Source organism: Pararge aegeria, chromosome 5 (genome assembly GCF_905163445.1).
Source record: "Pararge aegeria chromosome 5, ilParAegt1.1, whole genome shotgun sequence".
Taxonomy (NCBI): Eukaryota; Metazoa; Arthropoda; class Insecta; order Lepidoptera; family Nymphalidae; genus Pararge; species Pararge aegeria.
The window spans coordinates 11,523,097-11,549,588 of NC_053184.1; the positions used below are offsets into that span (position 1 = coordinate 11,523,097).

At 33.7% G+C, this 26,492-nt stretch overlaps 4 protein-coding genes across 5 annotated transcripts; 2 read left to right on the forward strand and 2 right to left on the reverse strand.

Moving 5' to 3' along the window:
• Positions 1-8,123: 8,123 nt before the first annotated feature.
• LOC120623838 (probable dolichyl pyrophosphate Glc1Man9GlcNAc2 alpha-1,3-glucosyltransferase) lies at positions 8,124-14,632 on the reverse strand. Its single transcript, XM_039890102.1, has 8 exons — positions 14,401-14,632; positions 14,017-14,289; positions 13,365-13,512; positions 12,414-12,656; positions 11,438-11,543; positions 10,579-10,777; positions 9,731-9,817; positions 8,124-8,799 (listed from the first exon to the last, which is right to left on the reverse strand). Exons 1-8 carry the CDS (start codon positions 14,457-14,459, stop codon positions 8,313-8,315), a joined length of 1,602 nt encoding a protein of 533 aa, XP_039746036.1. The 5' UTR covers positions 14,460-14,632; the 3' UTR covers positions 8,124-8,312.
• A 482-nt stretch (positions 14,633-15,114) lies between these two features.
• LOC120623975 (transmembrane protein 60) lies at positions 15,115-15,918 on the forward strand. The gene has a single exon (XM_039890272.1). The coding sequence runs from the start codon at positions 15,371-15,373 to the stop codon at positions 15,776-15,778; it is 408 nt and encodes a 135-aa protein (XP_039746206.1). The 5' UTR covers positions 15,115-15,370; the 3' UTR covers positions 15,779-15,918.
• A 133-nt stretch (positions 15,919-16,051) lies between these two features.
• On the forward strand, positions 16,052-18,978 carry LOC120623974. Its single transcript, XM_039890271.1, has 3 exons — positions 16,052-16,386; positions 18,006-18,237; positions 18,566-18,978. The coding sequence occupies exons 1-3, from the start codon at positions 16,198-16,200 to the stop codon at positions 18,760-18,762; spliced, it is 618 nt and encodes a 205-aa protein (XP_039746205.1). The 5' UTR covers positions 16,052-16,197; the 3' UTR covers positions 18,763-18,978.
• A 99-nt stretch (positions 18,979-19,077) lies between these two features.
• LOC120623971 (anaphase-promoting complex subunit 4) lies at positions 19,078-26,035 on the reverse strand. Of its 2 annotated transcripts, none has more exons than XM_039890265.1 (6): positions 25,786-26,035; positions 23,929-24,032; positions 22,536-22,727; positions 21,920-22,457; positions 21,551-21,750; positions 19,078-20,353 (listed from the first exon to the last, which is right to left on the reverse strand). In XM_039890265.1, the coding sequence occupies exons 1-6, from the start codon at positions 25,892-25,894 to the stop codon at positions 19,187-19,189; spliced, it is 2,310 nt and encodes a 769-aa protein (XP_039746199.1). In that variant the 5' UTR covers positions 25,895-26,035; the 3' UTR covers positions 19,078-19,186. The 2 variants fall into 2 exon arrangements, with proteins under 2 accessions (XP_039746199.1, XP_039746202.1); XM_039890268.1 differs by lacking the exon at positions 25,786-26,035 and adding an exon at positions 25,535-25,738.
• Between the last annotated feature and the right edge of the window lie 457 nt (positions 26,036-26,492).

Here is a 26,492-nt window from a genome sequence, read left to right on the forward strand (position 1 = left end):
CTTTACGTTATATAAAAACAGATTGTTTAAGAAATTAAAAATAACTATGAATTAGTCTACGTTCACTTAAAAGTGTTTAAATAAATAAATAAATTATTGTTAAATTTTTAATACTTGATTGGTGAACAGAGGTAAACAGCCCAATACTAACATTTATTATTTAAGTTTTTTGTCTTTCATAGACAATAGATGAAATTTAAAAATTTCGGTCTATTATTTTACATGGGAAACTCTATATGACAAAGTAATTTGACAACTGACACAGTGTTTTTCGAAATTAGGCCAGCCAGCATTCAGCCCCTAGTATCTACTATATGCCAAATTGGGGATTTCTTTTGTCTATAAATAATAAATAAATATGCTACGAATATACACACAGCCCCAAAGTGTGCGTATCTTGTGTTATGCGTACTAAGATGACAGATGAATATTTTAATGAATAATCAAAGTCGTTAAGCATTAAAAAGACGCTTTAGAAATCATTTTTATGTTATGAAAACTGTCTAACCATAGGCACAGTTAATACTTTAAAGCAGTATGGAAACTGCAAACAAACGTTGGAAACTGCCCACTCACACATATGAGGCCCGAAAGCTATTATCGCAGGATATAAGACGGGGGTACTAACTTTGGGGCTTTGTCAGTGCATGCATCTTTGGGAGTGTGTATTTCGAACATTAAAAAATTTACTGTTACATAGGTACCTAGATAGTTCCTATGAAACAGGTGCTAGGTAGCTTGCGTGTGATTGATTAATTCATTTCTGAATCAACGAACTCAGAAACTAGTCGGGCAATCTCCGACAAAACTCACGTGAGTTCAGCCGTCTGTTAAACAGTAAAAATTAACTCAGAATACGTTTGTTTTAATGTAATAATATTACTGTCGTGATGTTTATAATTTGTTGGTTTCAGCCAAGAGGTTCTTAATTCAACTAGATCTGAGTATAGAAGACACTTATGAAACGAAGTTACACCATCATCGTATAAACCCATTACCGCCCTACTAAAAAGCACGGGTCTCCTCCCACAATGAGAACGGCTTAAGCCCGTAGTCCACCACGCTGGCCCAGTGCGGATTAGCGGACAAAGTTACATAGGTAGGTACTAATTTTTACTTTGTGATCTGGGCATGAACAATTTATAATATCTCTATTTTTACATTTATATGTAATATCTGCTAAATTTCCCTAGCATCCTTTTGAATTACAGATTCGTAATCTAAACTATTTCTGGAAATCTTTCAAACCAAAATGAGAAATATTCAATATTTTATTCAGATACTCTATAAGTCTGACAGTTAAAATTTCATAAAACGTACGAATTGAATTTATACTTCCCTCTTATAAAGTATCATAATTTAATTCATAGACGGCTATAAGTTGTGAATCGAAACTTTTATCGAGCGCATTTGTAACTTTGGTAGAATTTACGGTGTCACCAGTAAGTTACCCGAGACGCAACTGAATATAAAGTTATGTTAATACTGCTGCATCCAAACTCTGTGCTCTAAACCTTAAAACTCACAAAATGTCCTAAGTTATAACCTACCAAGGATACTTACTCGAAAAAAAAGTAATTTCCGATATTTATGAGCGTTAATCAATGATAAATAAGTACCTAAATAAATAGTAGTAAAGCTTTTTGTGACAGAGCTCATCCGGGCAAGTATCTACCTACTACCCTCATCCTACCTACCTACCTCATGCTGTGTTTCGGTTTTATAGCTGTGCTGTCGGTGTAATTAAAGCACTCGCGGCTTAACACCTTTGCCTCTGGTTGGTGGACACAGGCTACTTTGTACTAAACAGTCCCTTGTTGTCCCTGCGAAGTGTTGCTCTGTTCATAGCCGATAGTTTTCCGCTTACCATCATTGGGCCATCTGTATAATCGTATGTAGTTTAACATAATAATAATAATATTAATTATTAATTAATTATTCTTTATTGTGTCTCATTTACAACGGATTCTTATAACCTAAGGAACGGTAACAACTGTGTTAGTTAAAAACTGTGTTACAGCTATTAATGTGAACATGATGAAAAGGCAGTTGCCCCCCTAAAAATCTCGCAGAAAATGTATGAACTCTCTAAAAAACACAGTATCGATTATCAAGGGCCCACTTGCCCTCCCTTAGACCAGAAGCTGGGTACGCCCATGAACCTACCTGAGTACCTATAGGAATGTAGGCAGGTACGTGAGAAGCAGTGTTCATCAAGCGTGTTTTATTAAAGGATATCAGTGTATAGGACGAGTGTGTCAGGTGTGGTAATTCATTGGATTGAAGAGCACAGACGATTGCACACGAGGCAGGGGCGCGAAGCTTTGATCGTGTGCGCTCTGCCGCATGATCACGGGTCTTCACGTAGCGATGCCTCATAGCTATCTAATATATTAAAACGAGCAGTTCTTGTATATATATATCCATATTAATATTAAATAAATAAATAAATATACTACGACAATACACACATCGCCACCTAGCCCCAAAGTAAGCGTAGCTTGTGTTATGGGTACTAAGATAGCTGTTGAATATTTTTATGAATATAATACATAAATACTTATAATATACATATAAACACCCAGACACTGAAAAACATTCATGCCCATCACACAAACATTTTCAACAACTTGGACTCAGAAAGCAGGGTCGCTGCAAACTGCTCCAATCGGCCGTCAAACTTATTACTATAAATATTACTATAAATGCGCAAGTGTGTTTATTTGTTTGTTCAACCTCTGCACCGATTTTGATAAAAGTTTGCACCGAGGTAGCTTGTATACTGCAGACGGACATACGTAACGTATGTAGGTTTTTATTTGGAAAAACGAATTAAAAACTAAGAAAGTCTCGACAAAACGGCAAACAACCGCTAGGTTTATAAATAATTTTTGGGTTAGAAACGGCTCTAATTTTGCCTGGTGGGAGGTCTAGACGGTGGCTAGTTAGGTACCGTATCGAATAAACACGTGCTACCAAGCGATTTAGTTCCGGTACGATGTGGAAATCCATAAGGGATATTGGTATAATTGCAATACTCCTTTCTTGAATAGTTTCTACTAACAAAATGCCTGATGCATACCCTGCTAGAGAAAACGCAGCGGTTATGTGGGGGTCTAAACTGAACCTATGCACATGTGGATTAACCGTACTCTCGCCAAGTTTTTGACCGCTCGCAATGTCTGGCGGGTCACACTATCGGCGGCAGCCTGGTTGCAGTAGAATCCTCCAACGCGAACGGAACACTTCAGGTCATGATCTCAGGTCATTTGGCCGACAAACTTAACTACAACACACCTACCATGTCTTGTTGCGGTTGGTCTGCCGCCATTTCCCCCGTCCCTCCAGAGATTGTTAAGCAATCGCCCGTGTCTCCAAAGATTGTTAAGCCAACGCGTCGTAGATCGCGGTTATTACTACGCCATCACGGCTAGCGTGGGTAGGAGTCATTCTTCCCCCCCCCCCCCCCCCCCCCCCATGGAAAGGAAAAGAACTTTATCTTCAAGCATTGGCGCACAATAATATACGTGTAAACGGGCGTTAGCCTCTCCTATTAACAGTTGGCGTGCTTTGGCAGGTGGACACGTAAATTTATCTTTTGCCAAGGCTAGCCGTGCACGTTGAAAGGCCTACTCTTTACTACGCTACCTACATACATAGGTACCTAAGTAAAACTAAACCTAAGTACACTGTCATAATAGCAAAAGATACTAACGGTAAGCTCAAAACTTCAAAAGGTAAATGTAGCAAAAAGCAAAAAGCAAAGTTAAATTTTCATTCTTTCATACATATCACACACAAACAAGCTTGCTACATTACAATAAACAAGCTATTACCCACGTTGGTATTTCCATCAAAACAGTTAATAAAATGCTGAATCACGAAATTGAATGAGCAACTCTTTCCGCGCCGTTACATTTTTATTTTCAAACTTCCAGTCCGTTGGGTCGAGCGATTGAACCTAATAGGAATATATTTTAAATCATATGTTATTACAAGCATATTAAGTAAAAAGGTCAGCAATCATTTTTTTTAAATGGTTAATATTATTGTTCCATAAATGAGATCTGTAAACTCAGATTTATGAAAATGGTTCTGAGTCTGTAATTAACAAAAAAAAATAAAAATAGAGGTGAAGCCAAAGCCGACAGAATTGAAAGCTCGTTCAGAAATGTACCTAATCAGTCGGGTGACGCCAAAAATAGACTTTTCGGCGTCCTGTCAGGTGTGGCCGAAGACCACCACGATGGCCAAATGCGGCTTGATAGAGTTCACACGCATTTGAGAACGGTGTTAGGAAATCTCAAGAATGAAAATAGGGTTAGAGCCCGGGACCTCCCTCTAATAAACCACTATTGCGACTTTGGCTTCGCGACTCTTTGAGCTACGTCGGTAACTATGATTCTTCGACGGATCTCATTTCTTATTTGATCACGTAGGTCGTAGCGATATTCCAAGCATAGCTCTCTCCATCGCCCGGTGCGTTACCCAGAGCGTCCTTATGAGGACAAAGTCAGTCAGTCAGTCAGTCAGTCATGAAAAAAATAAACAAAATAAGCCTCCCACCAGACGAAAGTAGTCGGTCTCGGTCGGTCGTAGTTAGGGTTTTTAAAGCTACGTAGAGGCTAAACATGAAACGTGCGACCGATGTTAATACCCACCTACTCAACTACTAAACCAATGTCATTATTAAACGGCGTCGTCTTAATGCTCCAATGAATATTCATATCGTGATCGATACCCGCTTCTCTTTATTCACTGTAAACACGTGTACGTGTCCCTTGATGCCTCTCGTGTATTTAGTAAATATTTTGCCTGTAAATGTTACTTTAATATAGCTATTACATACGTAGATGAAATTATTGTCATACCATTTTTACAAAAATGTAATAAATTCTCATTTAATTACTCAATTAAATAGTTTAATTACCCAATTAAGATTATGCTAAACGTGTCCTACGGCTTCGCCTGCGCAAATTACCTGACGCATATATATACAAACGACTGAGTTTTTGGCGAATAATATATCTGTTCTTGCTCTTACAGCTTTAATCACGACTATTTTCACTTGACGGCCGATTGGCGCAGTGAGCAGCGACCCTGCTTTCTGAGCCAAGGCCGTGGGTTCGATTTCCACAACTGGACAATGTTTGTGTGATGAACATGAATTTTTTTCTATATATTACGTGACACATAAGATAAGAACCGAATGAGCATGTTTATTGTTTTTGTTCTTGCCATTTGTAATTGTAATTTGTAATTTTTTTTTGTGTGTTGTTTGCAAGTTTCGTTTGACGAAAATGTGAACTTAAAATTAACGAACTTGTTTTTCGGGAGATTATTTGCTTTGTCGGGAGTCGGGAGGACATATACAGGACATAGGAGGAAAATTCGGGAGAATAGCGCCAATTCCCGACCGTCTGGCAACCCTAGAACCCATAACAAAAGCTATGCTTACTTTGGCGCTAGATGGCGATGTGTGTATTGTCGTAGTATATTTATTTATTTATTATTTATTATCAACCTTCAATCAGGTCAACATTGATAATCGCAAATGCCCGTCCCGAGAACCTACGCCTTATTTAAAATACTTTGAATTCCCTATAAACAATTGACTGCATTGATAACCATGAAAATTTGTAACATTTTTACATTAGGCCTGTCCTCATAAATGTTGAAACACTTTACGTATTCAGTATCGTTATCTTGATTCAGGGGTTTGCTGCTATCTGCCGAGTTCTGTTCTGTATATCCAATCATTTTCATCAGATCTACGCGAAATTCAGGCAAACCTTAACTGATAGTAGGATACTATCCAAAATAGAATAGAAAATAGTTAAACTACAGTTGTTAAACAGATTTGACTCGTAGCGAATTTTCACGACTTGTTTAGTCGGTAGTTGGGTATTATATTGGTAAATCCAGTAGGGCTGTGAGTGTGACACAGAGTTATTTACCTCCAGGTAACATTGCAAGCAAGGGCTAACATGTAGTGGAAAATAAAAAAAATAAAAAATCACACGAAAATTCTTCCTGTACGAATATCGAAGGTGATAGCAGCATCTCTTCTTCTTTTTCCAGTACCGCGTCCTATCTGTATTTTGGATGCAGCTGCACCGTTAACAATCGAGTAGGTACCTACCTACTTTCCCCGAAACATTGGCGTTTGCTTTTTACACAAGACGTTCTTCTTTGACCGTCTTTAGCAGACTATTTTCCCGCGAATTATGAGCTGAATTAAGGTCATACTTACTAAATTTATCTTTTTCTGTGAATTAGACCAAACTACTCTAACTTTCGCCTTATACCTACTGTGTTAAGGATTTCGTTTTCACAGCAGTAACCCATACCAAAGTGGCATACCTAGTAATACATAAAGCTATTAAAGTACTTAACCTAAACTAATGAACTCTCAAAATACACACGACCAGCCAAGTAGCCTTAAAGGTATGGGCGATGGTTTAAAAATTCTTTTCAATTTGTATTTATTTGAATTTTACGTTACATTACTCATACATTGTTCATAATAGATAATCAAAAGCAATTATAATGTAATGAAAACCCTGTCAGGGCATAGAAATTACTGTGTATAAAATTTTTGTTCGCATGCACATTATTTACTATAAAGAACTTTACGTACTTATATTTTTAATTTTCAGAACGGCGATTTCGCCGCAGCTCATGATGACGTACATTGACGCACATTGTTAAGTTTTTGGACATACCGAGGCTGCTTTCGCGCGGATTTAGCTATTCCCAATCTATGTTGTTTTCCTACAATATATTTATACCGTAACTCAGCCAGGTATTGGCGTATGCATATTAAGCTAACAGAGCCGCTTCCATGTTAGTAGTTCCGCTTCCTTCAGGCGAGTCATCTGATTGGTCTGTCAATTGCTACTTTGAAAAAAATATCTACGGTGGCAGGAAGGTATGTACGTACGTATAGATATGATATGGTAATGACACTCAATATAAAAACCCATAGATGGCTAACTTCTATGGTTTCGAAAGTTATATTAAATGCATAACCCATTCCTAATCGATGTCTATACGGCATTGTGCAAAAATCGCCTGGCGGCACGTCCTTGTCGCTAGGATATATAGGCAAAGCCAAAGCCCAATATTTAAAACAATGGGCCCGATGGTAATCAAATCAAAACAAGTTATTTCGTTTTTGTTTATTTACAATAATAAAAAGTTATATATTTTTAAACAATAACAAAAAAATTACATATATTTTACAATTAAAAAAAATCATTTTCATTACAATAACAAGGAAATTTCTTAATATTTATTCCGACCCTCCCCGGCTCCGCACGGGTGCAATGTAGAGTTTGGAGTGATTAATGTATAATATTATAAACATCATCTAGTCTATACTACAGGATATCTTTATATAGATACTATTTTTATTTTCTTGGCTGGAGAATATCGATAGGCGCGCGGAGTTTTTACGTATCATATAATGCTATACGGTGAGGCGCGGCCCGTCGTCGCTGTTAACTGAGACCGAAGAACGGCCTGCCAGACGCCCTGCCCCCACTTTTTAAATCCCTGATACCCTCTTAAGATATTATTTTTAACGATATGAGTAGATCGCAATTTTGATCAACATGAAATGCACAACGCATTTGAAAAGAATAACACTGTATCTATTGTTTTAAATAGCTTGGATAATAGCCAATTATTTATTGATATATGTATTATTTTTTAAATTTTTTGTGTTACAATTCTACTCAAATGTGTGACTAAAGACGATTTTTCTTTCTTTCAATATAAACATCTCTCTTCAGTCTATCTAGTCGCACCGTATTAAATGCTGAAAAATGCATTAAATGCGGTACGGTACGGTGCGTAGTTTAACAGATTGAATACCCGTTCTCACTATACCTAAGCATCGCCTAAAACGAATGCCTAATGATTTAGGCATTGTCTATAGAAAAAAACCGTTTCACCAACTCTTAGATGATAACTATTGGTGAACGCTAGAATGTATGCCTAGGAATTATTATTACTATTATTTAACTCTTTATTTGTACACCACTATTAGATTGGAAAATAAAAGAACAATAGAAATACAAAGACAGAAGTAGAATACAAAAGGCTGCCTTATCGCTTAGTAGCGATCTCTGCCAGGCAACCAAGGCAAAGGCAAGGAATCTCCTTAGATGAGGCGTTACTTATCTGTCGTTAGTGAAAACGGGCATAAGTGTACAAACAGCGGGAGCGATTTTGTTTAACACTATGTAATAAAATAAGCTTTAAAGTACGATTTACTTGTTTTGTCACTGTTTAAAGCAACTACGGTCCTACTTGTTTTTATCACTGGTAATACGTATTTCATTATCTAACCAAGTACTTTTTGATGAAATAGGAGCTGTGCTTAACTGAGAATATAGAAAATATTTATAAAAGCTTACCCAAAAGTAAAAAACGCCTAGGGCGCAATAAACTGATGTAATCATAAGTGGAAGAAACGGTAGAGTCTTATCTAGACCCAGGAATATATGCAGTACATTTTCATAAAAACACAGACCAATTAACCCGCACAAATACAAAATCTGCAAAGCAGTTAGCCTAGGTACAAGTAAAAATGCACTTTTTCTGCTTAATTTAGTTTTCGGCTCATACAAAATGGGCAGGTAATAGAACACTATACATAAGTGAGTCAATAACAAAAATATCTTAATCTGCAACAATTTCTTCGGGTAGAGTAGAGGAAAGAGCGAGTAATGCCCGACAACACTCATAAAAGTGTAGAACCTGGCGTCCATCTTCCCAAGAACTGAAAGGTAGCTGAAACAATTTGGAGTCAGATATTGATTATGCTTAGCTAAGAACAATGAATATAATTAGGATAGGACTAAAATAACAACGAAATGCATTTTTTTGTACCCTTCTTACTGATAAGCTGCCGGAAAGAAACACATGTAGAATTGTATTCTCGTAATAATTGCCAAAAATGCGTCGCAGTCGATAAGGTTTGTCAAATAACATCTTAAACTAAATTAAATAAATTTTTCTGTAGCGACTAAGTTACGACGGGTACAAACATGACAAAAGTAAGAAAAATGCGTGAAAATATTGAGAAAATAACTTGATAGTATTTATTTAGTATTAGATATGAAGATATTGATAAACTTCGTTTTATTTTAGTCCTATTTCTATTCATTATTAATTGTTCTTAGATATTTTAAAATTTTAAGAAGGTTCCCCTACTCAATTCTTGATTACTGAAGAAATCATCCATTCTATGAACTTCCTATATAAACTATTGCTCTGTATATTATAAGTATTTATGTGTATTATATTCATAAAAATATTCATCAGCTATCTTAGTACCCATAACACAATCTACGCTTACTTTGGGGCTAGATGGCGCTGAACCTATATTAGCATAGCAACCTATATGACCTAGTATATTTATTTTTTATTTAGACAGTGGCGTGCACAGGGTTTTTGACCAGGGTATGCATAAAGAATGAATATGCCATAAAACGGGAAAATCCTTCGCATTTATGAGTTATACTAAAACTAAAAACTAAAAACTCTGCCCACCCTAAGGGCAGAGTTTTTATGCATGTATGAAGTGCACGTCACTGCTTAAAGTGCCTTTACAATAAAAAATAATGAGCTAAAATAATAAGCACTACCGTGGAATCTGTTGGTCTTCCTTTATGCTACAATAGCAGCAAATATATTACCCAATATGGGCTATCATATTTACCTTAGGGGAATCAAAATCATCAGTATAGCCTTCTCGTGTACATGCCATCCAAACATAAAAGCACACGTTGAACACAGTGTTAAACATCTAAAACAGAAACAATTTTTTTTCATAAAATGTTAATTAATAAAACTATTTGTAAATTTTATTGTGACTTTTTTTGTAATACACTTTTCGATACATGAATAGAAGGACAATATTTAATTAAAACAAATGTGGTAACAATCTACAAAAATGTAAATTAATACTGAAATCCCTGTATCTCTTCTATTGTGTAGAGACATCTTTGTCTTTAATATTGCTATATTAAAAAACTATTTTTCTAAACATTTCTCCAAACTACCCTATCGAGAAAGACGTGCCGCTAAGCTATTTAGCATTCCGGTCTTATGATGTTATGGGTTAAATATAACGTACCCCCTAACAGGTTAGCCCGCTACCATCTTAGACTGCATCATCACTTACCACCAGGTGGGATCACAAGGGCTAACTTCTAGTGTAATAAAAAAAAACACATTTACGACTTTTATTTTATATGTACTTTTCTATTAATAAAAACTCAGCTACAGTGTGTTAAAGTAAAGGGCAATACATCCCGGTCACTATCACATGCTAGTGATAATGACCGGGATCATCACGGGCAGTGGGCAGCGTCGATTTCCAGGCTAGTTCTGATAATTTACTTTCAAACAGAAAGCCCAAAAAAACCTCGCCTAGAACAAAAGACTTCTTTATCTGAAGTCTCATATAAAAACCACTGAACAAGAACTTTTTTCCGTTTGCCTTAGTAATCAGTGGTTGTCACTGCGTATTTTTTTATAAATACCCCTTAATAAAATATACAATACCTAGCGAAGCTGAGACTTCTGTATTTTGTATCAGCTCCCAGATGCCACAATTTAACCAAAGCCGGCATCATAGATACCGCTGTAAGCACAAAGGTTGTGGCTGGTGTTATTGTCGGCAGTACCGCATGCTGGTATTCTTGCACCAGGCCACCCGTCATTGACGCCTCTTGGGTCACCACTGGGATGCCAAATTTGAGACCTGAAAAAAAATTTATACAAAGAGTAAGTAAAAATTCACCATACAAACCTATTGCAACTACCATACACTCATTCGCTGGACACAACTCCCAGGAATGGACCATTCTCGAGTGCTTATAAAACCAATCAACAGAAGGGTAGCATCTGAGGCATTAGAACTTAAACAGAAAACACCTGTGCATCCTAGTGCGAGCGCTTACGGAGCACTGTGGGCTTAACAGGCACATGTTCAACCTAAAGCTGCAGGACACAGATCTATGCAGACTCTGCGCATACGCCGCTGCACTGAACCTGTTCCTGCCCCGCGTTGATGCCTAAACTACCTTTTTTGCGGAAGTATATAATACAACCAGAAGATGCTATGTTTCTTCTAGGAAAGTGCTGCTAAGACCAATGCTTGCTGGGAGATCTAGACAGCGGCGTCACAATAGTTCGTAACCGGTCGAGGTGACACCAGGGTCCTGGCGAGCCTGAGCCGTAAGCAGAAGAAGAAGAAGTAAAAATTGGATGATCTCAAAATGTGGTGCTGGAGGAGAATATCTGAGTTGATTATACAGAAAAAAAACATAAAGCCACTTTATCTTCCACAGTTCCTGGCTTTTAAAACCTACCTAGTAAATATTTTAGGCAAGAAATAAGGAAAAAAATCAGCTATACTTACATAAATGTTGTAGGATTTTGTCTGCAAAATTATAAAATGCCCAAAAGTTTGGTGCCCAGTATGCATGGGATAATCCTCTTTTGAATGGAAATAGTCTTGCAAAAACCTTAAAGTAAAACATTGATTGCTTCTTTATTAAAACATTATTCACTACTTCTCAAGTTTTTTTTCTTAGCCTACCAAATACATTAATATTGTAAATATGATTTTTGGTAACAAAATCGACCATAATTAATTATCCACTAAAATATACAATGTACACTATAAGAGGGTGATTTCTATCTTTTGAAGGCAATGAAGAATTCCATACTTTATCTTCAAAGAATTTTATCTGATCGTAACAATAATAAATGGGACCTACCTATTTCTCTAATATTTAGACAACAGCTTAAAAAATATGTTGATATGCTACTTTTAGAAGATTCAATCTGCTGTCCTCAATGGTCTAGTTTTGAAATACAGTATAAGTCAATATATATATACTCGTATGTCAGAATAAAGCATCTTTAACATGTGACCCTTACATGTTTAGCTACAATTCTTACTCAATAGTAGTAATCTTTTATTGAAATTTAGTCAAGAGTTAGAATTGGCTGTCTCCATTCGAGTGACTCTGAGAGCATGTTTGTTTGTCATCACCAGTGATTTGATCCAAAAAGCTGACCAACCCACATTGAATTTTCTTTGGTCTGGTTAAGAGGCTTTGGTTGTGGCTAGTAGTACCCTACCCGGTATGGTGTCGCGTAGAAAAAATTAGGGTTATGAGTTTAATATAACCGACAACTCCCCGTCAGGTTAGCCTGTTACCATACCATCTTAAGACTGCACCATCACTTGCAATCAAAGATTGCTAACTTGTAGTGGGATAAAAAAAATTTAAGTAGCCTGTTGGGTCCTTCCTCTAAAACAATGTCTGCTTAAGGTGGAGCCTGTGCATCATTAAATATGAACTTATTTAGTTAATAACGAAAGTCACCTGTGGCAATTGGTTGATAAATGGTCCAAAAGATAAACCAAAGACAAATAAAACTGTTGCTGCAAGCTTGATCAAGTTAACCACTGAGAATGAATACCATGGTGTATGGACCCCGTCCTTAGATGATACTGTGAAGCAGTAGGCTCTCAACAAGTATACCACATAAACTGGAGCCATGTACAAGAATATGTGCTTTAAATTTAGCAACATTGCAAACCAAAATGCTGCATATACACAGTTATTCTGAAAGGTAACAAAACATTATATTATAGTCATGTGAAAGATTTTTTTTATTAAAAAGGGGGTTTTGTTTACAGCAAGCAATTAAGTGTTAAGGTGCGATGTCACGTAGCAACCGGTTACGGGCATGCCTACCATACTCCCTAGCAGGATAGCCTGATACCATCTTAGACTGCATCACTTACCACCAGGCGAGATTGCAGTCAAGGGCTAACTTGTAGTGTCATAAAAAATAAAAAACAACTTGAAAACAAGTTGACATAGATTGTGTTTTGTACATGAACACTTATGGTAAAAATCAGCGTGATTATGTTTGTTCTAATAATTTCAACTCAACACCGAGGCTTGTTTCCTGGAAGATTCCTTGTTCATGGAATTGAAATATTCCCATAGGATTTGAACACAAGTAATGCCAAAATTGTATTTTTTCAGTAGCTAGGTAATGAATGTACAAATGAGTATTTGTTATTTTATATAATATTTAATATGGTACAGTGAACATGCACAACATTACTACACAAGTTAACTATGAAATCTTATTTTATAAGTCTTTTAAAAAACTTGTAACTGTTATTTAAATGAGACATTAAACTTAGCTGTAGCATCTGTATATCTGACACACTAAGAAATAAAATATAACAAATATTTTTTCAAGTTTTAGAACTATTATTATTCTTTATTGAAAGTTGTTTTGCCACATAAAAAACTTACTTCAAATAAATTTGCCATGGATAAAAATAAAACTCCAAATAAGAATCCATTATATTGAAAATGTATGTGATCAACCATAATAAGTCCAGGGTTGGTAATAAGAATTAAAAACACAAGAAGATTCCCACGTGATATAAATCTTGCACATCTGAAACCATATCAGTTGTTCATCATCATCACACTAATTTATTATTACATGTTAAATTTAACCACAAGCCATAATAACTCCAATTCATCAATTCTTTCATATACAACTGTGAATTTAAATATTTATTTCTTTACTTTTACTAATAACAAGCCCAAACACCAAGTTTAATAGATATAACTTGACAAATGACTTACAAGACTTTTATGCACACTTTCACCCCCTATGCGACACCCCTATTTTACAGTAAATAAAAATGATATACCCCTATCAGATCCTCCTGACCCGAGAAGGGATATATGTTCTTAATATGCATATTTTTTAAGAATGAATTGTTATACAAATTGCATATAACATATTGTCATAGAATAATTCATTTATTCATAGTAGCTTGCTCGTAAGTGTTTTCCATTTTAAATAAATACAATTGCTACATAGGTTTAGAAGATAGAATTAAAACAAATATTTTTTTTTCTTTATAGAATCTAAGATTATTTAACCACTAACCTGAATGCACCATACATGTATACAAAATCCAGAATAATCACAGACAATCTTTGGAACAGAACCGTCATTTCGGAAGCATAATCCAAATTTTCTATTTTCACCATAGCAGGGTCAAACATTTTTGCTATATATGAAAGGGCCAATTCCAGCCAAGCAAAGAATGGAGGATAATCAAGCGTCCACTTTGATGTTGTGTCATGATACCACTGATCGATGGTTAGATTGTTCGTAACTGCAAGCCAATTTCTGTGAACCTCAAAGTCAGTTGAGCGGCTAAAAAAATTACAGGGATTATAAAAATATAGATTCGTAACAGTGGGCATAACCAAAATTGATGTTACGGAAATCGTCTTATTCTCAATAGTTATAGCACATTTTACTTACTAAAGCGGTATAAAATAAATTTTTACAGCGGTTACAATTATTAAAAGTTCCAGTATCATGATGATATAGATAAAAATATTTTTGGGGATTACAACTTAATGTAAATATTAATCCTTTTGTGACATTATAAGAAGTCAAATTATGATAACAAATAAGTTCAAAATTTTTATAATTAAAAAAAACATTCAAACTAAACAGTGCAGGAACACCGACATGATTTGTGTTGTTTTGTTGTTCGGCTGTCAAGTGTCAAAGTCATATTTTTTTCTTCTTCTTTAGGGACCTGGCACCGGTATATCTCCGTACGATCATGTCAATGTCGAAGTCACAGATACGTGGTGTGAAAAGTTGAATGTTTTATTTAAACGTAAGCTTATCAAAAAAATAACACCCAGCTAAGTTTGTCGTGGGTTCTAGGGCGCAGTTGGAACCCTCGTAGTTAGTAGTTAGTCTTATAAAGGAGATACGGTTTAAGAGCAAATACCCACCACGCTGCTCTAATGCGGGTTGGTGTAATTTGCTTGTAAAAAACTTGTAATAGTTTCTGAAAGGATAAAATATATCCAGAATCAATCGGTTTTGAAACTCGATTATTGTGATCACAGAGTGTTACGGGTAAGGGTAAGTCATTTGGCGTTGAGTAGGTACTTAAAGGCGAGTAGTTTATGATGAAACTACTGCCATTTCAAATAATCGATAGAAATTTAGCAACACCGCTTAAGCCAACATCACTTAATCTTAAAAAGACTAGAACCGAAAATCTGAAACTACTTTATTAAAAACAAACTTGTTATCGTCTGTCAAAATGCCATCTGATTTTGATTTCTGCATTAATTTGGCTTTTATATTCAAAAAAATAAAAAGATCTTGGCTCGTACAACTTTGTGAAACATAATCAATAACCATAAGCCAATAAATTTGAAATGGAAGACCGAAGCTGACCTATTTTATCAAACTATTATATCTAAAAATGGCTATACTGCACAGAGCACTCTTTACGTGGTTTATTTTCTTAGTTTTTTTAATACTCTTATGCCTGAGACTAGAATCAAGAACACATTGGAATTGGTTTATTGTATTTATTCCTATGTGGGTTTACGATAGCATTTTATTAATATATGTTTTATTTCATATGGTGTCTCACTGTCGAAATGGTATCGAGAGGTTTAGGGGCACTATCAATAAAAATGTGTGGTATATAGCAGCAATTGGCCTGAAAATGGCAGCGCAAATCATAATTTGCATCAAACTGGAATATACGAAGTTTAACTTGCCTATATATGTAGTGATGACTCCTATTTGGATGTTACTACCAGTGCTATGTGTTGAAGTATTTATGCATCTAATAAAACATTCAAGTCGAAGCAGTAGATACTAAAAGTTACAGTCCATAAGCTATAAGTACTTATTAAGAACACTTGTTTTATATCTTCAAGTAGCTTTTTGTTCAAGTGAACTTGCAGATTAAATGAAACATTCAAGCAGAGCTACAGTACTGTACCACTCATATAAGTTGATGTTCAAATATTTATAGGAAAAATAAAACACTTTGAAGTCCCTTTTTGAATAAACACAAGGATTCCAAAGATTTGTTTGTACACATACATTTGGCATGAATATCGTACACAATTTGTGGCTTGAGTGTTATTAATAGTATTTAGTGAGGGGCATGTGACTGAAGTAAATTTAAACTTGGCACTAATCCAGTGACATCACAGATTTGTACATTCATGACAAATCCTGTTTAACTGCTCCAGAGAATATAAATGTTATTGTGGAATACACTTGTTATTAAAAATGAACCCAATATCTGAAGTTACTGAGGTACCAGTGGGGTCAACAGTGGTATTAAAGTGTGGCAGTAATGATTATAATCACAACTTTTTGTTTTGGATTCTAAATAACAACACAATCATCGGCCCTGGAAATGATTTTAATGAAAAAAAATTCAAATATGAAGTATTATCTGGAAAGCTACATATACATGTAAGTAAACAAGAACATTGTTTTATAAATTTAATTAGAATTTTGAATTCATGAATTGTTGAATATTTTACAATGACTCTTGCTAGTCAGGATACAAACAAAAAAAATTCTACTACCTTGCCCAATAAACTTGTAATATGTTACCCTAGTACTGCCCACAGCATTATTTGTGCATTGTATTTGTTTGTGAAATATCTAAATACCTGCTTCCCTACTAAGTTATAACTTGGACAGTTTCTGTGTAAAAGGACAAACTATTAAACTTGTTGTTTTATAAAACTTATAAAATTAGTTAGTTTTAAGGCTAAAGTAATCAAAATAACCTTTAATATATGAAATTCAAAATTCATTTATGTCAAGTATGGCTACTAAAGCCCTTTCATCATATCAAGTCTTCCCTATTCGTATATGGCTCTATCACTGCTTAGAAAAGCTGATTTTAGTGAGAAGTCGGAAAGAAACCCAGCAAATGCTCTTTCTAAACATCATTTTACAATTATCTGTATCCAAGAAATTCCTACATCTAGGATACCCTAAAACCAAATTTCATCTAGACTAGCTTTGCAATTTTATCATGAAGTTTAGTTTTTACTGCATAATCACATATAATACATATCATAGCTATAAATATGTTATACTAATATATAAAGCTGAAGGGTTTGTTGTTGTTTTCTTGAACACAATAATCTCAGGAACTACTTGTCCGATTTATAAAAATATATCAGTGTTGGATAGCCCATTAATCGAGGAAGTCTTTGGGCTATAATTTATTTTGAAAAAAATTGGAGATCCTTACGAAAATTGCAATAATGTAAGACAAAATTTTGCCAATAAAATTAATTACTTGGTTTGTGCTTAGAAAACTATTGGTGATACATAATAATTATGTACTACATGATTGAAGTACTTATTATTTCCTTCATAGAAGTCTGTGAGGAAGTATGTCTAACTATTATCGTTAAGTCACAATAGCAGCTTTTGTGTTCTTAAATTTTTAATTTGTATCAGAATTATTTCATATTCAAATAAATAGTTTTATCATCAAGGATATATAGCAGTATTTTTTAATTAATTCAATGAATTTAGAACTTATCACAAGTTTAAAAAATTTAAGGACTACACCTAAGCAAGACATTTATTTTTATATTTTTATTTAAATTAAAGATACACTTAATTGACAAAGATATTTTTAAATAGTACACCCGATTTTACAGTACACAATATCGAATATTTTTTGCTGCTGCTACTGCCACACATCTCTCGAGTATACTGTTAGTACAGGATGCTTTAAAAAAAAAAAAAAAACGCGGACGACGTCGCGGGCAACCGCTAGTTGTAAATAAATGGGCTAATAAGACAGGAATGTACAACAGAGGAGCAATTTTAAATGCAGACCAGCCCAGTGGAAGAAGTAAATGAGAGTGATGACTTAAGGTTGTCAAATTAGGTTAGCAGATTACGGGATAAACAGATTCTTTGTCACTTTGTTGTGTGTATCTCAGTCTGTTTGTAGCCATCTAGTGTATGAGCTATTGCGAAATAATACGAAAGGTGATCACAATCGGGAGTGGATGATACAGTGCTAATATACTAAATGCAAAATGCTCTTAATATTACAGAATGTTGCACCCACTGAAGCTGGCTATTACCAATGTATATCAAAGCACGTCGATGGATCAAGCCTTTCAGTTGGAGAAGTAGAAATGATAGTTCAAAGTCCTTCATTCTCTGGTGGAGATGCTATAAAAGTGGCTGCTATTATTATCTCTTTACTGGTATTAATTATATGTGCTGTGGTATATTATCGATTAAAGAAGGAATGGAACCAATATAACCATCCTGTTGAAGCAGGTAATGTTGTAAATTACTTATTAGGTAAAAGTTGTGTGTTATGTTCAGACTAATTCAGAATGCCATGCTTTAGTGAAAAATGTATACTTAGCAAAGTCTAGCCAGTTATATTTCTTATCTAACGTCACATATATGCTATGAGTAAAATGTAATATTTGTGTTGTTTGTTGCAAGATTATAAATGTTTGTAGAGATTTTATTGACTCTTCATTTTCATACTTTCATCTTGAAACTATATTCGAGTGTTCCGTATTATGATGCCAGATTAGTGTTAGGAATTATTTTATTTTATTCAAACAAATTTAAGTTTGAAATTAAAAAATTTCAGATGAAGAAGATGAAGAAAAGCCTGATGGTGAAGAAATTTACAATCGCACTACCACAACAATCAGCCAGCCAGTGCCAGGTCCAAGCAGAAATCCCTCATCTGAACATTTGATATATGGAATAGACAATGAAGGTTTAGACACTGATTTTAACTCAGTATTTGAAAATATACAAATAAAATCACCAAGTTTAATATAAGTGGTTGTAAGTAACTTCAAAAACAACAAATTTATATTTTCTCATATTTATTATTATTTAGAACCTACCATCTTAACTGGCTATTTATATTAGAAGTGTAAATAAAATAAAATTAATTATTACAATATACTAAGTAAAGTTTCATATTGCTATTGTACATTTTATAACATTGCTAAAAACATAACTTTCACATTTTGATACTGTCAATATCCTTGTATTTTTAATAAAGTAATGAAAGATTTATTACCGAATTAAAAATTCAACTAGAAATCATTTTTTTGAGTGTAAGGAATGTTATTAATTAAATAAATTAAATGCACATTTGTTAATATTTTATTTTCTGAATATGACATAAAGTGAGAAAGTTCATTATTATTTATGTACTTACAAAGTATGCACATTCTAAAAAGATATTACAGCTTTATCATGTTTGGCTTGTTTGTGAAAGTGGAGTTGTGTCTAGAGTTTCGTCTTCCTCATCTTCTCCATTTATTTCCATTTCGAAAACTCTGACTTTTCTATGGCTATTTGATAAGACAACAGCTACTTTTCGGCTACCTGATACTGCAATTCTGAACCCATCCATTTTTTCTAAAACCTTGTAAACACTTGCATCTAATAAAGGTGATATATTTTTCTTGGGAACTTTTTCATTAAATACAAATAATGATTTTGATTTCATATTGAATTCAATCGAATTTTGCAAAACAATTTTAAGCGGAACTTGAATGAATATTGTGCTATCATCAACATTAGGATGTTTGACTAGCACAGATAAATATTCTGATGAATAAAATTGTAGGTCTAATATAGACAAATCTCTTTCTGGTGTATCATGCTCATCATCTCGTAACAAACACGAAGAGAAAGAATATTTACAGCAAGTTGCATTGCACATCCTTTCTTTTACATTGACAGAAATAAAATATATTTCTTCTTTTATGTTTTCAATATCGGTGAAAGCCATCATAAATCTGTCTTCATTGGCATCAAATATTTGTGAGATTCTAAAATTGTTCCTAGTAATTTTATTTTGATTGTGATGACATTTTAAGTTGTACAAAACAGTGAAGTATTTGCCTACATCTTTTGTTCTAACATCAAAAATTTTTCCCACAGCTACTTTTAAATAATTTTGCTGCTGGACCAGTGAAAACTTTCTAAAGTCCATAACAGAAAATATGGTGTCATTATCCTTTAACAGACAGGAGTTCTCTCTTAGGTACTTGTGCCAAGGATTATCTTCATCATCAGGTAATATTGATAATTCTTGATCCTGCAGATACTGGCCCAGCCGTTCTAAATTAAATTTTACTGGTTTTTCTGCTGTTTCATTATTTTCAACTTGAACATTATCAAAATTGTATAAAAATTCTGCAATATGAGTTAGCTCTTGTTGTGTAATCTTGACAATTTCACTTGATGTTTGTTCATCCAATAAACGAACAATCACAACAAACAGCCATCTAAAGAATGCTTTATAGTTTCTCATAGACACATCAATCACTTGCTGCAATTCAAGACATTTGTTTAAAAAGGCACAGCTAGCTTTTATTGCTTCAGTTACCATTTTTTCTTCTAAACCCAAAACCTGAAATATACAAAGTGTAACGAAATTACAAAATACAACAGTATTTCACAATACAACTTCAGTTGAAGGATGCATAAGTTATCATCCTGTAAAAATATTAAAGAAGAAGCATATTTATTATTTTTTCCAGTGTTTACTTATGGCAATCCTATTGAAGATAAGTCTGTCACTTGAATAGTACCTAGTACGCTACGCGACACGTACCTAACAAAGTGACAGGAGTAACTTTATTTTTAGCACTTGACTTTTGCATGTGATGTTAAGGTTGTATCTGATTTCCTTTAGTAAAAACTATGGCAATGGTTTACTCAAAATCTATTAGCGTTTTGGTTTCACAGATAAGTCAGTAGCGACAGTAAAAAATGTACTCTTAAATCCTCTGAAGATTCTCCTTTTTCTCCCTGAATGCTGTATCTAGAGGGTTTTGTTTTTTTCTTAGAATCAAATTGCTGTGTAGAGCTATTGTGTACTTTAGAAAATCAGACCCTAAAATTATCAAAAATTCACCTTTTTTACTGCCACATTACAGGGCTCTAAAGAAATAACATGAAAGAAAGCAAGAGAAGACGTAATTTTTCTTAAAACTTTTATGCCGAAAATAATTGAATCAGCCGTGTTTTGAAAAGAACACGGGAATATGAAGCGTATCTCGTAAATTTGTTATAGGTAAAATCGGTCTTAGCTTCTTTTATCTCGTATAATGTATGTATGTACAGGCGAAGACATGAAGAGTTCAGGCTTAGCGCAATAGTTTTTAAAGTGAAACTTCTTTAGAATCGTTGATTTCAAACCGGATGCATCAGAAAAAACGACAGGTAAGAGACACAAATATAAAAATGTGTAGGATGAAGCCGGCAAAGAATGAGACAGAAATATACATACTATTTTATCTGTTTTTTTCTATTTAAGTCACCAAGGAAACCGAATAATATCTAGATAAAAAAACGAACACATAAATTTATAGGATAGAGTGAGATAGAAAACGTTATATATTTTTTTACCTATTCTAGTTACCATGGAAACTAAATAATAAACCTTACATTTATCCTAATAGTTCTAATACTCTACATCCACCGCAATAGGCTACTTTTCAGAAGTTACACTTCTGCCGTGTGTAAATAAATTTCACAGGATTTTTTTTAAATACCTATTCATCAAACTTGTCCCAGTACCTTAATAAGTTACAAAAATATATACCTTGTATCTATCTGGTATTCTTGTTAAACCCCTCAATTCTGCAAGATAGTATGTTAGACTTTGTCCAACAATATTTAATTGCTTCAAGACCAGCTTCTGTATTGTAGAATAACTCAACTCAACTGAATTGCCGAATTTCTTCAGGCCTTTAGCAGTAAGCTCATTTAGCAAGAACACTTCTAATTCATCAGATGGGACTCCTAAAAATTGAATTGTTTTTGACACTTATTCATCAGGTAAGATTTTAGTTTAGTAAACACTTTTGATTTAATTAAAATGATTTCAATAGGTGCCATTGTAGGGTATATATGCCACATCCACAATAATTTATTTAGTTGTGGTCAAGGTTTAATGAACATAAAAAATTACCTAACATGAGTAGTTCTAACAGGTCTGCTGATACTCCTCCATCTGGAACTGATGATGCATAATATGCCATTTTAGTATCCATTTCTAACAAAATATGTTCCCATGCTTCGGTTATTGAAACCATAGTTTTATCTAAATGTGTCACCATATTCACTATTTGACTGTGTCTTGTTGCAACTACAAATAATTCTTCAGAGTAAGCAGATAAAATACTTGTATTTACAAGTGATAGATGAATATTATTGTTTGTATCCAAATATAGGACTTGCATCACACTAAAATCATCAGACAGATTGATATCAAGTATTTTGTATTCCCCACACTCATCCCTTGTTATCTGTGAAAGATGAACCGTTCCATAGGGATATCTTCCAAATACACTCATATATATATTTCCTGACCCATATGCAATCATTAACATGCTTAATTGTGTTTGATCTTGATTTTCTTTGAAGCTTTTCATAGTATCTTCTGCAGCTTGATTTTTATATGTGTTACTTGGAGAAGGTGGCTTTGGGAGAAATATTGCAGGGTCATCCTGTGAATGTAAATAAAATTATAGATTCATAGTAATTATTATATACCCATTTTAGTAATAAAAATAAAGAAAACTTACATATATATTATATTCCACTGCACTTTCCAAAGTGCCAGCCTTAACAGACCATGTAATACATGGGATACCATAATTGTTAGCTGTATAAAACTCTTCTGATGTCTCACAAGCAAAATCATATTTATCAATGATTTCTTTATCTTCAATATCCACAATGCAAACTGTACCATGACTATAACCTATTGCTAATGCCTAAAATAATCAAACAATATTTTATTTATTTACTAGCTGTTGCTCAAGTCTTCATCCGTGTGTGTTTTTGTTATAAAAGCAGGTTTTTAATTTGTGTATTTAAAAAAACAAACATAATTATATAATTAAGTGTATCTTAAAATATAATTTTGTTTAGGTTTTTTAAACTGGCGATAACATCTACATTAAATGTCCGATTGGAATGAATTCTACCAGCAATCTTATAGAATTTTAGAATACACAAACTGCTATTGCAACTTAAGTATTATAGTAATAATTAACTTAATAACTAAATAACTTTTATAATGTTTTACTTAATTTTTCTATGTTATCAACACCAAGTACCAGTGTACACCAAGTTATGAATTTTATAGATACATTATTGCAATTTTCTTAAAGGTCTCCATTTTTTATTTATTTAATTATAGCTTATGTTACTTCAAAAGTTTAGCTTTCTTCTGGCAATGAAATGATTAAAATTGTTCCAGTACTTTTGTAGCCTATTGCGTACAAACAAGCAAAAAAATCTTTTCTCGTAATAAAAGAAAGTATAGATTAACCCAGAGTTGTATTTTAAAAAAGTAACAATTGCTTATTTTTCTGCCTAGAGCCGATAGATACAATCGGTACCAGATGATATAAACAAAAAACAATCTCCAGCTAAATTATATAGTAGATATAAAATGTTTATTTGTAAATTGTAATTACTCTAATTCTGCATTAAAAATTAAACCCACCTACTCTCATCAGAGTAGCATGAAGGATTTTTATGGTTCTTTACAGGAAAGATATCTTTACAGGTAATCTTTCCTGTAAAGAACCATAAAACAAGCCTCTGCTGTCTATCAATCTGTCTGTTTGTCATGAACATTAATGGGTACAGAGATAATTTTTTTTAGAATGTCTATTTCGATTGCCTCTTAAAAACAATCTATAAAAATTAACCACCAACTTAAACTCGATTTTAATAATGTTAATATAAAGTAGTGTTTCATATCGCATCTTGGTAAGCCATTTTTTTGGAATAGTTATGCAATTTTGAGTTTTTCTATGGGTGAGAAGGCCTGTGCCTATTGTTGGGACATAAATTGGGCTAATATATTATGTATATCAATAATGGATCAGCATGAGGGGTTTTAACTCTACAAAATGAAGCACTGTAAGGCTTGATTGATAATATTCAATAGTATATTCAGTATACCTTTCCATCAGGTCTCCACGCCATAGCATCCACTGTTACATTTTCTTTTGGTGGTGGTAAATTCCATACTTTTTGCCAGTGTAATCTGTGAACCTGAACTTCACCTGTTTAATTCATAAGAACAATATTTAAGGATTACAGATTTATAATGTACATATAATATAAATATAATAGACTAACTGACCCAGCAAGAGAAAAATAAATGTAGTACAGTGCATTTAATTCGGTCCTAAAAGCTCATTAGTTTGTTTATATGTTTAGAACTGCCAAAATGAAAAAATCTTTACATATTTTACAAATAGACTAAGTTTGTAGCTGTACACTGCATCACATAGTTAATGTGGGTGAAACCGTAAGGCACAGCTAGTATATGTATGCAATAGTGATACTATTGTTCAATTAAGAAAAACAGCCAACACATTGTGATAACAGGATAATGTCATAATAGTTAAGTGCAAGTGCAACAAGATTACCGCCATGTGGAGTGTTTAGTCTACCGTTATTGTTCAAATAGTTGTTTCAGTCAATGGTCAGACCAACATCTTAGTAAGAATTACAGAAGGCAGAAGTCTTTGAAACGCTACGTATTGTGAGGAGGTTCCTCACCCTGGAGCCCTGACCGCCAGTTGCTTGGGCATTCATTTTTTTTTTGTAAAATTATAATAGTGTTGTTTTTATTAATATAATTTAGCATGCCACTAACATTACTCCACACCATAACATCTACTTGGTAAGAATTAAAAAAAAAATTTAAAATCAACACATAGATAGAAAAATAAAATATATTTTTTTTTATAAACATTTCACCATTTATACCTTATCTGAAATTCCACTAATATACCCAAATAAGCCTTATTGGTCCAGCCATTCTTAAGTTTTAGTGAGACTAGTGATCAGCACTTCATTTTCATTTTATTACATATAGAAGATAATAATGGTTTTTGGATGTCCCTACAAAAGACCTATACCCTGCAGTGGACTTTAATTGGTTGAATTGTTGATGATGAGATAATTATAAAATATATTTAGGTCATAATTGAACATTTTCATTTTAGAATAATATTATGCAAATCTGGTTTTGAACATAATTAAATTGGTAAAGACATAGACTATTTACACATCTTAATATATATAAATCTCCTGTCACGATGTTTGTCCGCGATGGACTCCTAAACTACTGAACCGATTTTAAATTAAATTGGCACACCGTGAGCAGTCTGGTCCGACTTAAGAGATAGGGTAGATCTTTAATTATAGTCGCAATTTTATTTTATTGCAAATTTTTTGTCTATAATTAATTGACAGTCACATGTTATATATATATACTACTATACTCATTTAAGGCTTAGCGATACTGAATACTTTAAAAACAAAATCAAACGCAGACGAAGTCGCAGGCAACAGCTAGTAGACATATATATTCTATTAAATAAATTTTGGCCCAGGTAAGCTTGCCAAAACAAACAAATCTAATAATATAAATGTACTCAATCTCTCAAGAGCAATTTCAGAATAATTATTACAAATTAGCAAAGAATTACAATGATTTCAGTCATGAAAAATATAGCATTTAGAACAATAATTAGTAGTGCAGAGATATACTTACAAAAAGAAGAGGAAATCGGGCTAGGGCCGTATTATACAGAGATACTTGATACCTATCGCAAGATATGACATGTCAAAGTTAACTTAAAACTTGAGCTCGAAGATGCGAGCCGTACTTCTTGCCAAGCACCACTATTTGAAAGAATAATAATTCGGGAACGGGATTTAAAGGCGCATTTTTTTTGTCTCAAGTAAACCATGGCTTGAGTAGATGATTATTAATATAATATTCAGGAAATAAGACTTTTTTACCTTTAAAGTTACTAAGGGCTAATAAATCAAGCCGATTACTCCACACCATAAGATCTACTTGGTTTGCCACATGCTTTTCTTCCATTTGCCGCATTCCGCAATGATACATTATGATATAGATATATTTTACTGTAGTATGTTATCATAGCAACAAGTCTTTAACGTTTGTAAAATTTTAAATTGTATCAATAGAAGCAAGAAAAAAACAGCTTGATTGATTGTTGTAAATGTGACAGTGACACGGGCAATTGATTTGATTCTTTTTGGCCTTTAGTATGGAGGGTAGAGGTAAGGAGAGTCATCTGTGTATATGAAAAAGTGTCGTCAAAATGTATTAAATTAGGATGGCGCCACATTTGCATCAGGGTAACTCTTAAAAGAAGCGCCAAATATAAATATTGTTAGAGTAGGCTTGAAAAATAAACAAGGAAGTATGGAGATACAAGGAAGTAAAGTTATATTTACCACAATATTTTGTACAACGTAAGTTGTTGAAATTCTCAATAATTAACTACTTTAGTCGATAATGACATTAAATTTTTTAACTCGGCATACTTCAATTCATCTACGATTGCTACATTCATACCATACCCGGTGCATCCACCAGCGCCATTGTGGAGGATTTTTGAACTGTTATTTAGCGCAACAACTGGACACTTTTTCACCTTTTCTCCCATATAAGATGACTCTCCTTACCTCTACCCTCC